This window comes from Numida meleagris, chromosome 1, assembly GCF_002078875.1.
Source record: "Numida meleagris isolate 19003 breed g44 Domestic line chromosome 1, NumMel1.0, whole genome shotgun sequence".
In the NCBI taxonomy this organism is placed as follows: domain Eukaryota; kingdom Metazoa; phylum Chordata; class Aves; order Galliformes; family Numididae; genus Numida; species Numida meleagris.
This window is the reverse complement of record NC_034409.1, coordinates 62,586,763-62,603,216: the sequence shown is the minus strand read 5'-3', so window position 1 is coordinate 62,603,216 and position 16,454 is coordinate 62,586,763. Positions and strand designations below refer to the sequence as shown.

The window sequence follows — 16,454 nt, the reverse complement described above, 5'->3', positions numbered from 1 at the left end:
ACCCCCAGCTCCTCTGCCTATCAATAAGCTTACTTCCCAGCTTCCTCCAATGCTTCCCACTGCTAGCAAATGTTTCACCCTTTAATTGGCAGAGCAAGAAAAGGCTCTCATCTGAGCTCTGCTCTTTGGTGGCCCTTACTTGATCCAGAGGCAACGCTGATGATTTTTGTGGCGTCAGATCTTCTCGAGACATGGTTGCTGTAGGCATCTTCGGGAAAGGAACTTGAGCCTGATGCATTTGCATTCTGGAGTCAGGTTTAATGGAGAGAAGTTTTAGCACACGAACATCAAGAGCAAATCCCATCTACTTGGATGAATGCGTACATGCAACATTCACAAAGAAACATGCATCTTGCTTGTATTATCCTTTATGTCTTTCCCCCGAAACACAAGCTTTACTCCCTCCCTCTACCCTGCAAAGACTAGATGGTAAGCCAAGCCCCCTCGACCCTAGAGGAAGGAAAGTCCTTTAGCATGTTTTTCTCTCCTGCCTCACAAGGCTCACTGCTTCAGTCATGCTGGAGCTATGGCAAAACAGTAAAAGCTAAAGCACATTTATGAAGTCTGAACAGCGAATTTTTGGAGAAGTAGAATTTTTCACTTGGGAATCAAACGTAATATGCAAAATCTCACTGAGAATTAATTTTCTTTAAGGGAAGTATAAGACAGAGAGGAAGGGCAAAGAAAGAGCAGAGGGAAAAAGGACACTGAAATAGACTTCATAACCAGGCTAACTTCCACTTCAGCTAGCTACTCCCTCCACTATGAAAAGATGCAATAAAATTCTTGCAAAGAAAATGGTAAGAGACCTTTTGATTAAGAGATGAGCAACACCGGACAACACCTCAACAAAATACCACCAGGTAAAACAAAGCCCTGGTGTGGAGATGGACAAGACAAGCTAATACATCTCCATGATAGCTAAAGTTATTTGTTTTAAAATGCTGCAACAAGACTCTCTGCAGCTCACAGTAAGGGCTAAGGGCCCAAGAGCCATCTGTTAGCCCTCCAAAGCACCTGCCAGCTCCTGTGACTTTAGTCTGGGGCCGTCAAGGATACCCAACACATGCTGCCACCCAGGCATCACTCCCTCCCACCTTGCCTTCTCGCAGAAAACATGCTCTTACCCCGATGGTCTATACAAGTCCTGGGGTGGCCCCCCCATGCCACCTCCACTGCCTCTCTGCTCCATCAGCAAGGCCTGAAAGTGACCCACGTTCTCCTCCCGGCAGCGGTACAGGGGTCCCTCCTGAGAGAGGCCGTTAGCCTGGCCAGGGGCTGGATGATGGGACAGGTGGGCATTCATGGGTGATCCGTACGTCCTGGGCTGGAAATGACTGGCGGGATGCCGGGATGCGTAGGGAGAGCCAGTCTGTAGCATCACTCCATGGGGAGGGAAAGCTGAAGGCCCAAATCCCATTCCCGAACCCAGGTGAGGTGGGGGAGCTCCATAGAGAAACTCTCCTGCTGCCACCGAGCTTTGCCTCTTTGTGGCAGCGTTGTGGTTGTCCAAATCTAGGAACTCTTTGGGACTCTCCGGCCGCTCCTGGGATTCCTCAGACTTCTCATCTTCAGGCCCCAGATCCTGCCCGTCGCTTGGAGAAACCTCTTTGGCACTCGCTACGTCCGTGCGGTTGGGAGAAGCCAGGGCAGCACTCAGCGCCTCGCAGCCCTGCAAGCCGCTCACATTCCCCCGGTCGGAGAAAGGGGGTCTGGCCAGGGGTGGGTGGCCGCTGGGGCTGGCCTGAGGGTGGAGAGGCCTCTGCCAGTCTGAGTAGCCCTGCGGACAGGCGTAGTAGGGTGGCCGCTGGTAGTGGTGGTAGGAAGGTTGAGGCTGGGGCTGGTAGGGGTAGGGCATGCCCTGGTGGGGCCGATAGCGAGGGAAGACCCCAGGGTGGGTGCTGCTTGGCTGGAAGCCCCGCGCAGGAAAATGCTGTGGGTGGGACACCGGGGGAGGCTTCCCGCCCATCACCGGGCTGAACCCTTGCAGCCCTGGGTTGATGTGGTACCGAGCGGCTGAATTTGGGTACTCCAGACTGGGCATGTAGAGAGGGTGGAACTGGTTGGGGGCAGCCCCCACGGTGCCAGCGTCCATGGCGGGAAGGCTGGTGCCCTGCCCCATGCAAGGCACAGCTGCTTCGGGCAGAGCCTTCCCCCCGCTGCAGAGGGGCTTCTCCATCAGGCTGGCAGTCAGCCCCTTGCTCTCCGCTGGCCCTTCACCCGCTGCCCCGTTCTCAGACACGGGTCCTCCTCGCTCAGGGGTGGATGCCAGGTCCCTCATGCACCCCTGGGTGCCTGGGCCGGCGTAGCTGCTCTCGGCCGGCCACGTGCCCTTGCTCTGGTTGGCCTTCAGATCGTTCTTCAGGCCAGAGCCATCTCCCTCCCCATCTGGGGGCAAGGTGCGCCGGGCGCACTCCATGGGCAGAGGGGGCTTAGGATGAGGTAGGAGTTTGGCGTAGGCCCTGTCAGGAATGCCGATGCACTGAGCCTTCTCCTCCACGCCTGCCAGTGGCTCCACTGGAAAGAGAGGGGGGAAACGTCAGGTGCCGGTCTTGTTTTGGAAGGCAGCCCTCCTGACCCCACACCCACGCCCATGCCCACCCAAAGCAAATTTGCCAAAAAGTAATTCCTGCCAGCTCAGCCAGACATGCCAAAACAACCTCCTAGGGCCTACTTTTGGCAGAGAGAACAGCAGCCTCGTTCATGACGGGTTTTCCTCCTCTTTGGCTGCTGACACAAAGCCTCAGCAAAAACTTGAGGGGTAGCTCTGACAAATCTTCAACATTTGGATGGAGAAAGCACTCCAAGGTGCTGGACTGTGCAAAAAGAAGGGGAATGACTTTCTAAAGCCACAAAGGTGGTTCCATCGAAGATTTCAAAGTACTCCAAAGCCTAAAATACCTCATCCTCTACTCAACTCTCTTCACAGGATGGCCAGAGCACAGCACGGCCAGAGCACAGCACAAGGAAAAACATGGGCTTTGTGGGGCTGTAAGCCATCCTCCCACAGCCAACAGAGAGCTGTTCTTTCAGACTCTCAGCAATCCCAAATGGCATTTTTGCAAAGTTGGGCAACCTTTTATGAGCCTGTTCTTTTAAAAGAGCTCTTTTTAAAACTACTTGTAAAGTTGAACACCTCTCTGGGAAAGATGGCATATGTGAACTGAATCCTTATGATTTCCATTAAGATACAACCCCACTGCAGTCTGCAAATCACCGTCAAGAGTAACATGGGTTTGGCCTGACAGATGGGCATGCAGAGGCTGCCTCATGGAGAGGTAGCACTGGAAAATACTGCAGGTTCCCCATGAGAGCGAGCTAAAAGCTGGGGCTCTTTTGGATTTCAGGTTGTATTGCCTCTTCTGGTCCACAAACTCTGCTTGCCCGCAGTTGTGCAAAAGCACTACCATATTCCAAGGTACTGTGAAGCTGATCACAGCCATGTTTTAACCAGCTGTGATTTAGAGATCACAGAATGGCTTAGGTTGGAAGGGACCTTAAAGATCATTGAGCTCCAATCCCCTGCCATGGGCTGGGTGTCCCCCACCAGCTCAGGCTGTCCCAGGCCCCATCCAACCTGGCCTTGAGCACCTCCAAGGATGGGGATACATCCACAACTCATAACATCTCTGGGCAGCCTGTGCCAGTGCCCTCTGAGTAAAGAATTTCAATTTCCCCTCTTTTAGTTTAAAGCCATTTCCCCTTGTCCTATCACTATTAGACTGCATAAAAAGTCAGAGATGTGGCCGCTTTGCCCTGAAATCACTCAGCGTTCTCTCCCAGTCTCTGTTCTATATCCAGGACAGCTAAATGATAATGAGTTTTAAGCAATGCCACACAAGGAAAGAGTTTCCTCTTAGTGCAAGACACACAAGGCATTGATAAAAAATACAAGGTTTTTGATCTCTAGTTTACCAGCTAGAATTAATGAAATATTTGTTTTTGATCTCTGGGGTTTTTTGATCTCTACTTTCGGTTTAAGTTTTTTTTGATCTCTAGATTACCAGCTAGAATGAATGAAATTCCACTAGAAAGAAACTTGTGGTGGCACATATGACACATTGCCATCCTGTCTAAACTGACACGGCTGCTCAGTGCCTTGCTGGCAGTCCTCTGTGAAGATATTGTGATATTAAGCTCATGAGGCACATGTGCATTTTGGAGAAGTCATACTGACAGATACTCAAGGAAGTGTATTTAAACCATTTACTCACATATTGTCTACTCTCCTTACCTAACTCTTTGCAGATTCAATTTTTATATTAAATCCAAGTGAGCTGTAAGAAACATCACAGACCGTGCTTTGCATTTGCACCTGAAGGCAAACTGATAACTTGCAGGTATAACTGGGAAGGAGGGGACCTCTGGCAGGCTACAGCGAAATGAAAAATCTTAGAAAAATCTAAGTAATGGCTGGAGCAGGAAATATATAAAAGAAAAAATACGTGTATAAACAACGTGCCCCACAACTACTTAATTAATAATTTAATTCTTTTCTAGAATAAAACTTGCTTTTGCTGCTGAGCCTCTGTGACTGTTTAAAATGGATCCTGGTGAGTCTGAAAGAACACGTTTCCCACTCCTTTAGTGGTGCAAATCTGATTAAAACCACAGATACAGGCTTTGTGCATCTGCAATACAGTTAAGCTTGGTATGCTAAGAGTTTGGAGCAGTAGAGCTACTCCTTGTGAGTGCCTGCCTACTGGGCACAGTTCCTTGCTCCCCGTGGGCACAAGAATCATAGAATCATTTGAGTTGGAAGGGACCTTTAAAGATCATCTAGTCCAACTTCCCTGCAATGAACAAGGACATCGACAGCTAGAAGGATCCATGAGGCTGCATTCTCTGCATCTAGAGCCCTTGTCAGCAGCAAGGACAGATGAAAAGGCACCGTGTGGCCTCTGGCCAATGCCACAGGGAGTTACCTTGGTTGCTCTCCGGCTCCATGGTCTGATCCTGCGAGCTCCCATTCCCCACGACCGGCTTCAGGGGTGGAACACTGGCAGAGGCAGCATGAGCCAGCTGGGGAAAGGGCCCAGGGAGGTGCGGTGGGGGCGGCTGGCGAGGGTGGTAAGGCACGCCTGGTGGGCACACACGGGATGACAGCTGCTGCATGGCAATCATCTCTGGGCTGTCCATCATGGAGTCCCCACCCTGGCACCCTCTTTGAACCTGAGGCGGTCCCCCGAAAAGAGCTGCTGGTGGCTGTGGCATCCTCTGGCTGGTAGCTTTCCCAGGTGGTCTGATATACCCTGAGGGAGGCACCCCATGAGGTAGAAAGTTTGACTGCTCAGTCCACTGGCTGGGAGGCAGAGGTGGCCGTATGGCCCGGGGCTCCATCATGTGGCTGATGGTGCGGGACTGGAGCGATGGCGCCGGCCCCATGGGTGCCTTCTCCTCTGGCCCCACTGCACCCTGGCTGGCGGCTCCGTGGCTGCCATTCCACAGGGCAGGGTGCCCGCGGTTCAGGTACTTGTAGGGCCGGTACATGTGTCCCGGCGGCATCTCTGAACCCTCTGGTGGCCTCACTGGAGGCCCGTTGTGCCTGGGAGGAAGGAATCCCTGCTGGAACTGCGCTGGTGAGTAGACGGCATCGGGAGGGGGTCCACTCATGCACCCTAGCTGCAAGGCGCTGGGACGGGGTCCAAGGCCAGCGACATGGGTCGGTCCTGCACACACCTGCTTCTCGGGGGCAGCCAGCCTGTGCCCACGGTGCTCGCTCAGTCCCACGGCCTGCTGGGGAAGGAGAGAGTGGTTGAGCATCAATGGGAGGAAGGTTGGTAAACACCACCACTGGTGTGCCAGCAGATTGCTCTAAAGAGAGGCACCAAGGGGAGCAGAGGGGACCTGCAGGGTGCCTTGCTTTATTATTAGCAAAGCAGACAGCAGCATTTCTGGAAGCTATGGTTTTTTGTTTGTTTGTTTGTTTTTACCTGCATGGCAAAGTGCTGGTGCTGCTGAACCGGGTCTCCAGGATGGGGCTCCGGCACTCGCGGCGAGCCGTAGAGTTTTGTTGGATCTGATCCACGCAAGGGGCCAAATGTTCCTGGTACGGCTGGTCTCTGGGGGACGAGGAGGCATGCAGGAGGGAGAAATAAAACCATCTGTGAGATGTAAAAGAGTAGCAGAGCTGCTCCAAGCACGGAGAAGTCAAGATCAAAAGAACTACACAGAAAAGCAGACAGGCTTTTTGGAGATACCATGAAAAACCCGTAGGCTTTCCCATGAGATAACATAGTTCCCCACTCTCTCTCACTCATGTGTCCCTGGGCTCAAGCCGTGGTACACTCACCCACCTCCCAGCTATCTGGGAGCAAGCAAGAAGACTGGAGGGCACAATGCTCCTCTCCTTGGAGCAAACCACAGAAGCATATGAGCAGAATGACAGGGAATGCGCTGGATTTCTTTCAAAAGACTTGCTGGCTCCAGCTCTCCTCCTGGCTTCCACTATCTGCATCACATGAAGGGCCCTAAAATGTTATTTGATTTCTAGCTAAAAAGAGAGGGGTATCCTGAATCTCAGAGGAGCAGCTGTCACGCTACACCACAAGACATCACTGGTTAAAATGGAAAAGCCAGTGAAGTATGGGCGAGGAGCAGCCCATAGAAGAGGCAGAACAGGTGGTCCTCAGAGAAGAAACATCAGGCTAAAGGGAAGTCACTGCTACAGCCCAGGGTGGCCTTGTGTGTGGTTTTGTTTACTGCCTTTATAAATACTCAAAGCACGAAATGCAGTAGTACGCAGATGGCACAAAGTTACCAGGCATCTGTAAACAATTGAGACAAAAGAAGGCTGGCTTGCTCAGCATCATAAACTGGAGGTTAAAAGAGGAAATGTGACTGCTTTGCATGCACATGGGGTACCTCTCCAAAGAGAGAATAGAAGTGGGGGAGCTGAGGCTGACCAAGCATATGTGGGTACTTGCCGACATAGAATGTTACAAGACCATTCCTAACTACTGTGGGCAGCAATCTGGAACAGCCTCCAGTTACAGAGGTAACTCAAGTACTCCTCTAGCCTCAACACACTGTCTTAACAGTAACTATTTTCTGTCCTGTTTCCTCAGCCAACTACATGGAGACCTGGTAAGACTGAACTGTTTCAGGTTAAATTTAAGGGCTAAAAAGTTTCAGTTTGAGAAATCACAGCTCTGACCCTCAACTCCCTGTGAAAAGATCCTTGCTACATTCCATAGGGATTCCACAGGAGAGAGTTCTATTCTCTTTTCCCTCCCTGCTTCCACAGGCCTGATAAAAAACTTCAGAAACTACTCCTTACCATCTGGCCAGGATGCGGCACAGGGCTGGGCATGCCACCATACTGCAGCGAGCGGGGGAAACCTCGCCCATTGGAAGGGCCCACTTCTCGAGGAGGCTGCATGGAGTTTCCGCTCGGATCCTCTGCAGAGGATGAGGAGAAGGAGGAGGACGAGGAGGAGGAGGAAGAAGCAGGAGCCCTGGAAGTAGCTCGATACGGTGGAGGTTTCCCTCCATTTTCCAGGCGTTGTTGCCTCTTGCCTGGTCCCTCTGAGTCTCGTGACCGAGTCCAAACATTGCCACCACTGGAGCGGCCAGTCCGCCGGCTCCTCTTCTCCCGCCTCCCATCTTCTCTGATCCAGAACTCCTCATCTGTGTCTCCATCTTCCCCAGGGAAGTGCTTCATCATCGCTCGGTGGAAACATCTCTCCAAATTGTAAGCCATCTTGGTATATTCTGCCATTAAAAAAAATCCAGCAGTGTCAGGGACAGAGCCTTACTGAGAGGAACAGTTAAGCAACATCGGACTTGCCTCATTTCCCCAGCCATATTCTTTTCACAAAGTTTTTTGGAGAAAGACTTTTGTTTCTATCTAGTTGACTTTGGTTTATGTTCTTAAACTTGATAAGCAATGCGGCATCAGATTTGTTCAGTAACCCCAGCAGAGGACAGGCACACAGGCATGACAAAGTGCCACTAGCGGCACGGCTTGCACAGTCAGCATTAACCTAATGTCCCAGAATAGTGCCAAGAATTACATTACGACGGACACCACCTCTGCTTGCAGAGATGCATGACCTGCACAGTTAGCCAGCAGTGCTGAGAGAAGAAATGCTAACTTCCAAAGCTATCTGATTAGCTTTAGAGGCTTTTCTTGGACTGGTTCAAATCTCTGCTGTATGCTACAAGACAGAGAAAAATCAGCAAAGACAATTTATCCATATACACTTTTTAAAGCATTTGCTGACCACAACAAAAAAGCTATTACACATATCAGTGTCATAATTGTGTCATTTCCACAGCACAGTTCTGCTCAGAGGAGCTTCTACATTTCATTGGAATGGATAAGAATAAAAAAAGACACGTGAGAGGTGTCAATGACAAAGGCTTGAAGCAAATGACTTTCCAGTTGTTTCTGCTGAAGTAGCCCAGAATTTCCTTGGGAAACAGAGCTCTCCCAGTGGCAGCACAGGAATGCTTTTACCCGGGGCCCACAGTGACAAGCTAAAGAGCTCAAACTAATTTCACTTTGAAGACAGTCTGCAGTGATGACCCACCATATGGGAACTGATTTCTTACCTAAGCAACATGCAGAATTTTAATTGGCATGGCAATTAAACTCAGGGTTTCCTATTTGTGGACTCATGTCATTCATTCAATAGCCAAGGAAGCTAAAAAAAAGAGACATATTTTCCACCCCAAAGGCTTGTTTCTCACATTTTTGTAGTACTCTTCAAACATTAGGGACTGACCAGACTCCTCTGCTCTTCAAAGTATGTTTTATAGTATGAGACAAAGAAGCACAGAAACATAAGCAGGCACACAAAGGAATGACCTTGTTAAAAAAAAAAACAAAAAAAACCAGATTTTGTATGTTCTGCCTTCACCATCTACCAACACAGGAGTCCCATTGTGCCAGACCACAAATCAGCATAACAATTGTGCTAAAAACCTTTCTAATCCCCAGGCTTTATTACTCAGGAGCACCTAACTAGACTCTCAAAAATACTGGAAGAGAGTAAGTACAAATCCAGTTCTGGTGAGTAGGGAGAGATCAGTACTTGCTTTGACTCAGCACTGAAAATAGATGAACTTAGCATCTTACTGCTCTTACCACTGCCTTCACCATTGTACTTAAGACAATTCCTGAACATGGTCTTCATATCGCCCACAAATTCTTCCTTGGTGCAGTACTGACCTCCATTCAACTTCTTCTCCATGCTAGAGATGTCCATAGGGGCCTGAAATGCAACAAAGCTTCCCTTGAGTTACAGTGAGTGCAGTGGGACTTGCAAAGTTACATAAACTACAAGCATGCAGAGCAGAGACTCTCATCTTGCATTTCCTAGACCCAAAGGAATACCTGCAACTTGACTTTGAGGAGAACACAGCCCACAGAACTTCAAAGCACTAACAAATAATTGCACCCCAGTCAGCAAAAAGTATCAGTCAGGCAAGCTGGATTGTCTTCCCTACCTTAATGATCTGGTAGTAGTTGGGAGCATATGATTCATCAACAGGTTCCAAGAAAGGCCAAGAATCCTTGTGAGCCTTTACCACATCTAGAACTGGTAGTCACAAAAGACAGTCAACTGTTAGACACAAATGGCCCAGGGGAGTCATTCAAAGAAGAAAACTGAGACAGGACGACTAACCTTTGTACATGGCTGTGAACTCATCATCCAGTTCAAAGCTGTAATTGAAAACACAACAGTGAATACAGATTTAGGACATGCAAGGCATTTCCTTTTACCTCATCTTCCCTTCCACACCACACACAGTGCCACGATAACAGGTCTCATCACAAACACTCCTCTAGAGTGGACCAAATCCAGATGTTTTTCAGCTTATTCCTCACTGCTCTTCAACCTCATTTCTCCCTCCTCATTTCTGTGAATGATCACACTCCTCCCCTCCGTACAAATGCTTCACTGCACAGGTGTGCTGCATACACAGCTGCATACTCACAGGTCCTTGGTCCTTCGCTCTTCCCTGGTAGGGGAACTGGGATCCAAGTGGGAAAGCTCAGGAGGGAGCTCCTTTCCCTGTGCCAGTAGCCAGGCCCGCTCTTCACGAAGTTTCCTCCTCCTGGCTCGTTCTGCAGCAGGAAGGGGAGACGAGCAAAGAAGCCATTCAGCACTACTTGTCAACAATGTCTTGCACGGAAAACTCAGGCAGCTCCTGTGGCTCTCAAGAGCTCCAGCGAAATGTTCTTTCAGAAAAAACAGCAAAGAAGCAAAGGAGCTGAGAGAATACCATGCACCACAAACATGTCTCTTCGGTTTTTGTTGACTACACCATCAGCAATTTTGGCATGATACTGTGATGCAGATGCTCTCCTAGCCAACTTCCTGAAAAGTTCCTGACCACGGTGTGGTACACAGAGAGAAGTTCAAAGCATAGACTGAGGCACAGATCAGTTCAATGGAAAGAGTTGGCTTGTTAAGTTACCATCCTACAGCTGCTCACTGCTACTCCCATGCTGTCAAAAAGGAGCAGTTATTCCTCAGCCACATGAACTCAAGGCAGCTGGTTTTGCACTGGGGTTGGTAAAGAGCAGTGCTGAAGAATGAGTGAAGTTCTCCCATCTGGGTGGCAATGAGTAGCTGGGGTCAATAATGTTCTCCATCAACACAGCTAGTTTTGGGAAGATTGTGCAGGTGGGCCTTCGCAGCCAGGGCAAGTAAGCCACCACATTGGAAGGCCACTGAGACAGGTTTGGTTTAAGACATGAGAGACAGGAAGAAGCAATGTTAGCAATATAACCTGTGGTTTGCAACCAGACAGCTGGCTAACAGACTGCTTCATAATATAAAGTTTATGGACTCCTATGAACCTCATTTCCTTTTTGTTAAAGCAAATCTGAATTCATTTGACTTGCTAAACACCTGCAATTGTATCAACCTTCTGTTGAAGCAGAACTTTCTGTGAAAATACTCAAGGAGAGATGATACAAAAATAACACCCCAGAAAACAGGCCACACCTGGGGCACCTGCTCTGGTGGAAAGGTATAAATATTCTCTCTTACTCTGTCAAAAGAAAGCTTCAGATGGAGAGTAGGCAGACAAGAAAACTAGGAATGGGCATCTCCAGAATAGCTCTATCTGTATGCTCTTAGAGTCCTTACTCAGACATGAGAGCTACCACTCCCATAGATATTCTGATGCTAAATAAAGGTTTACATGTTTTTTCTGTAGATCCTGAGGAAAACGTCATTTTCCCTGAAAAGAAGTTGACAAGTCACAGCTTGTGCCCAGCCAAAAAAGCAATAGGTTTCTCTTCTGGGAAGGAACCAGAGGTGTCACAGTAACACTCCAACATGGACGCCATTAGGACCACTGCAAGCCATGGCCTCACTTGAGGAACAATTCCCTCATATTAAAGTATATTCTGACAAGATAGGAGTTATTGTTCAGAAATAGCTACAAGATAGATATTTCCAGAGAAATCCATGGCTACATATATCAAAGACCGGTAAAAAAAAGTCCACATTTTCCATAACCAGACTGTGCGTTGTAGTGAAGATGAGAGGACAGGACTTGCATCTAAGACGTCCTACAAAATCCATCAGTATCTTTTATACCATGTAATGAAAAGAAGTCCAACATCAAACTACAGTTAGCGGAGATTATCAGTCAGTCCAAGCACAGTTCACTACTGCATGCTTCTCTGATAAAATTAACATCACTTAGATGACATTGTTATGGATGCCTAAGTGAAAAAGCTGAGAAACATGTGTGGCAATAACCATGGCAGCAAAAGGAGAATCTCATGGCAACAGCAACCAAGAGGTAAAGTCACGTAGATTTTAGAAATCCATCAATGCCTGCCAAGGACCTGGTATGGTGAACTGGTGAGTTGTACCCTGCCACCAGGCTGCAGCTCAGGCCCCTGTACCACAGGAAGCAATTACACAGCATGTTAAACGTAGAGCTCACTGTAATGCTGTTGACATGGGTAGAGATCTACTCATCAAATATCAAAATCTAACCAATGCCCTAAAAAGTACCTCAAATAGCTAGGAAGTCATGTGTATAAGAGGTAATGTTTGAGCAGTGTCTAGGAAGAGAACTGGAAGACTCTAACCTGCTGTTCTGGTAGAAATCTAGAAAACTGCTTTAATCCATAAAGTCAGGAAAGTCCAGATGCGCCCAGCAGGAGGGTCACTAAATGGGGTGTGTGTTGGAGCGGAGGGAAGTGAAATCCCAGACTGGAAAGAGGAAAGCCATCTGAAAACGGGCATAGAATCCAAAAACGAGAGCCAGGTGAAGTGCTGATGAAGTCTCAAAGAGCACAGACATTCTACTCTGTTTCATATCATTCCTCTACAGAAGACCTTGCAAAATTGTTTGGGATTTAACAAAAGGAGGCAAAACACAATAAAATCTTTGTTACCCTAAGAGGTCAGTTAGGAGATGTCCAGATTTAACAAGTCTGAGCCAAGCAAAACAAAGGACTTCATTTTCAAATCACTTTCTGTTCACCATAAGAACTGTCACAGTCCTATGCTAATGGAGGATGTGCTTGACAATAAGGAAAGATGATTAAGAAGCCAAAGTTCTTCCTGGAAAGCTGCTGTTTCTAGGGATGAAAAAATACAGAAGTGATTTAACCAAAGAAATAATTTAAACAACCTTTACACACAACTTTTGCACCACTTTAAAAGTGGACTTCTCTTGACTTAGCCTAAACTAACAGGGGAAAGGTTTGAACTAGACTGAAAGAAACTGCTCAAACCAAAATAAAAGCATGCCTGTCAAGGAAAACACTAATGAATACAAAATGGCTTAAAACAACTTACTGACCAGTCCCATGCCAGTTTTTTGAGTGGCCCTGGTGCATTTACATCAGATGACATAGTGATTGTGTTTGCCCAAAAACTGAAACAGCTTGTAAGAAAACAATACCTGCCCAACTCTGAATATTAGATTTGTCTTTGCAGCTCTTCAGGATCTTCAAGATTAATTTTGTCTGTACAGGTAGAGAATTAAACCACAAAGAATATGCAATATGCCAAGGTGAAGCAGACGTCTGTGGCAGATCTGGAAGCTGGATGACTGAATTTAAAGCACCAGGTTAGCCAGGACTGGCAACCAGAAATATATGAAGGCCGAGTAAGTAATTGGATTCTCTAAAGGTTAGAAAGTAAGCAGGTAAAAGAAGCTATTCTTAGATAACATCTGGCCTGCTACCAAACATCTGGTAGCAAACTGTTTCATCTTGGAAAGTTTATGGGGTTTGCGTGATCTTTTTTTTTTCATCCCTTTCTGATTCTTTATCTATTTAAGGATTCACAATACTGATACTGCCATGCAGCGTCAGAACAGTTTTCTGAAGATGCTGCATTTCCCTGGAGCTGCAACAGCCCAGACAGCCACTGTGGCAAACGAAGCAGAAAAAAACTGAAGATGTCACTTGCCAGTGCTCTGTTTAGCCTGGTCCTCTCACCTTTAGTTCTCCAGCTGATGAGGTCAGTAGCCAATATAAAACTACTACTCTTGCTACTCCCATGTCATCCCCTTCCCTTTTGCCCTGAAAGAAGTCCTTCTTTCATCATGCAGTAGGCCAAAAGGACAAATGGCTGTTGAGTAGGAGTTAAGTCAGCTAATCCAGCGCACGGAGAAATACATGAGGACCACAGTGGAAAGATGCAAGGAGGAAGATGAGGAACAATATGAATAGCAAGAGACAATGAGCACGACTCAGGGAAGAAGACAAAATTGAAGGGCACATAAAAGAACAGTCATCAACACAGAGGTGGAGGACAAGGCAAAAAGAAACTACTGTCAGGCCATTTTATCCGAGCTAAGTTCAAGAAAAGACATTCCCATTAGCATGCCTAGCAGAAGAGGAATGCAAATGGCAGATCTTAATTCAAGGCCTCAGTCTCAGCTTTGAAATCTCCCACCTCTGCTTCACAGTGGTTGCACGTACCTTCCACCGCTTTGACCTTCTCCTCCATCTCTCTCTTTCTCTCCTCCTTTAGCAGCTGCTCCTGCTCCCTTTTCTGCACTGCTATAAGGATTTGGCGCTCCTCTTCTTCCTCTCTGCGCCTCTGCTTCTCCATTGAACTGAGCACATTTGGGCTTACCTGTGACAAAACAGTGCACAAAAAAATGTAACGCGTTGGCTTATGCAAGCCTGAGCACAGGCAGGTTTACTCTGAGCAAGAATTAGGTATACCTACAGTGAATGGCTGGAACAACAACAACAAAAGGATTTGTACATATGAATTCTCAGATGAAAAGCAACATGTAAAGGAAAGTTACTTGTCAAGCAACGAAAACCCACTGATCCAAGGAGAAAGGAAGGAGAAGTGATTGGTTAGACAAACTGCTGCTCCAACAGGCAGGGATGTATCATTCGGATTTCCCTTCTGAGCAAAGGATTCTGGCTGCTGATACCTCTATGCAACACCTTCTACTCCTTCCATCTAGCCGAGTCTCGAGTTGCAAGAGCGAGCAGAAAAAACTACTCTGAACCTGGCTCTGCTATAAAATACACATTACTTGGGACAGAAAAAGAGACCAGTATGGCCTTACATCAAGGTAATTTTTGTGTTTCCTTTCAAACTGTATTTCTGTATGCTAATCTCCCCTAAACGAGCTCTTGCTCATTTATTTAGACAGTTTTTTCTGCTGAGTCCCCTGGCCAGCTTTCTCATTCAAGTACGCCTGGTTCTTTATTGCTCTACTTCCTTACCTCCCCGTGCCCAGCAGGCTGTAAGGCTGTGTTTGATCCCACTTAAGACTGCACACTTCCCAGACCAGGAACTGCCTGCTCCTGTTTCTCCAATAAAGTGCAAAGTATGTATACGGCAGTGTGGAATAACCTTTATTGGTTTAATTTAATTAAACGACAAATGAATCAGTCATCCACTCTTTGACTTCTGCAAGATCAAGATACGTGTGCCTGATCAGCAGGGAACGCCAACTAGAAAAGAACAATGTGCATACAGTTTTGTCCACCTTCATTTTCAGTGACTAACCAGCAACTATCACTTAGGCAGAAGGCATTTCCTGAGGATTAGCAATCAGCTGGAGTTCCCTGGCTGGTGCTCAAACCATCAACCTCCCCAGGCCTATTATTAATCCCCAGAAAAAAATCTGGCACTGTAGTTACTATTTTGTACTTGTTTCACTACCTAGAAGGGAAACCTCAAGGTGTTTTGATAAATGCCTAGAAACGCTGCCTGGTTTTACCAAACATTCATTCCCTCTCTGCCTCTCCTTCCCCTACAGACTGCTACCCTACAATGTCCCCCCCCAGCACTCCGCGGTGAGCATCACGTGTTATCTCCCTGTCCCCAGCAGAAACACATCAAGAGAATTATGCTGCCACCACCAGCAGCTACAGAAAGAAGTGTCCAGTATAGGATTCTTTGTGATATCAAATGATGATATCAAGTGATGATCTCACCACCAGGGAACTCTGCCTATGTTCTTTTCCTTTTTAGATCTTTGCCAGCTATTAGTACTTAACGCTTCCACTGCTTTCCTAGGGAAACCGTTCTGTGAACCCACACTCGTTTAGGTTAGCCATGTTCTCCTCACTTTCAGTCCAAAGTTAATTTTTCATCCTCTCATTCCATCCAATTATGCCTTGTTACGCTCTTCTGGGTTGGCATAAACGTTTCTCTTCTTCAGCCACATCCCAGTGTTTATGGGCTTCCTCAGACACTTGCACAAAACTTCTGTGTTTCTGCACTTAGGTTAAATGTTTCTTTATAAAGTAATCCTTCTAGCTCCCTAATCATTCCAGCTGTTTTTCTCAGATACTTTCACCTACCAATCAATACGTAAACACCAGGATGCCCAGCATTGACACTGGTATGTCAAGTACAAGAGGTTAAGAACTTACAGAATTGGGTTCTACATTTTCACTTTCTGTTCTTTTCATCTCTTTGTCAACCACTCTAATATCCTATTCTCTACTCATACATTGCAAATGTCTTTTCAGCCTGATCCTGACAGTCTTGAAGCAGCTTTCTTCTAAATTTTTTGTCCAATCCTTAAATTACAATGGAAACAAACAAAAACCCATTGTGTTCTGCAGCCATTAGGAACAGAAAGAGGAGAGCAGAAACCAGCCACCAGAAGTCAGCACAGTAAGGATTTAATTGAGGATGTGACCATCAGCCTTTAGGTTCTCTAGCCAGTAGACCTAAACCAGCCTGGCATGCCACATTAGTTAGTGCAGGTGGTGCACAGGTAAGACCTCCTCTTTCCCTAGATTCACGCAGCATCCATCATTCAATCCCTACAGAAACGTGAACACAACGTCCAAGTAGCAACGGTGACACCAAAACCTCTCCAAGCCTGCTGGGTGCGCTGAGAACTCTACGCTGTAACGGCGCAACACAGAATCCACACCACGTTCCAGATCAACCCACCACAAAGCAAGGGGGCAATTTCAAGCAAAGGAGACAGTGTCATCCTAACAGATCTCATAAGAGAAGGGAAAAGCAGAAACAACA

At 47.2% G+C, this 16,454-nt stretch overlaps 1 protein-coding gene across 3 annotated transcripts in view; it reads right to left on the bottom strand.

Annotated features, from left to right (window-relative positions):
• LOC110395562 (cat eye syndrome critical region protein 2) overlaps window positions 1-16,454 on the bottom strand; it is a 98,047-nt gene that overhangs the window by 6,775 nt on the left and 74,818 nt on the right. For 2 of the 3 annotated variants that reach the window (XM_021390151.1, XM_021390143.1), the window contains 10 exons: window positions 13,913-14,069; window positions 9,946-10,075; window positions 9,633-9,670; window positions 9,454-9,545; window positions 9,092-9,218; window positions 7,280-7,713; window positions 5,934-6,062; window positions 4,926-5,736; window positions 1,128-2,517; window positions 140-245 (listed from right to left, as the gene is read on the bottom strand). In XM_021390151.1, coding sequence (XP_021245826.1) covers window positions 140-245; window positions 1,128-2,517; window positions 4,926-5,736; window positions 5,934-6,062; window positions 7,280-7,713; window positions 9,092-9,218; window positions 9,454-9,545; window positions 9,633-9,670; window positions 9,946-10,075; window positions 13,913-14,069 — 3,414 coding nt within the window. The remainder of the gene's footprint in view (window positions 1-139; window positions 246-1,127; window positions 2,518-4,925; window positions 5,737-5,933; window positions 6,063-7,279; window positions 7,714-9,091; window positions 9,219-9,453; window positions 9,546-9,632; window positions 9,671-9,945; window positions 10,076-13,912; window positions 14,070-16,454) is intronic. The other variant, XM_021390136.1, reaches the window with a different exon arrangement.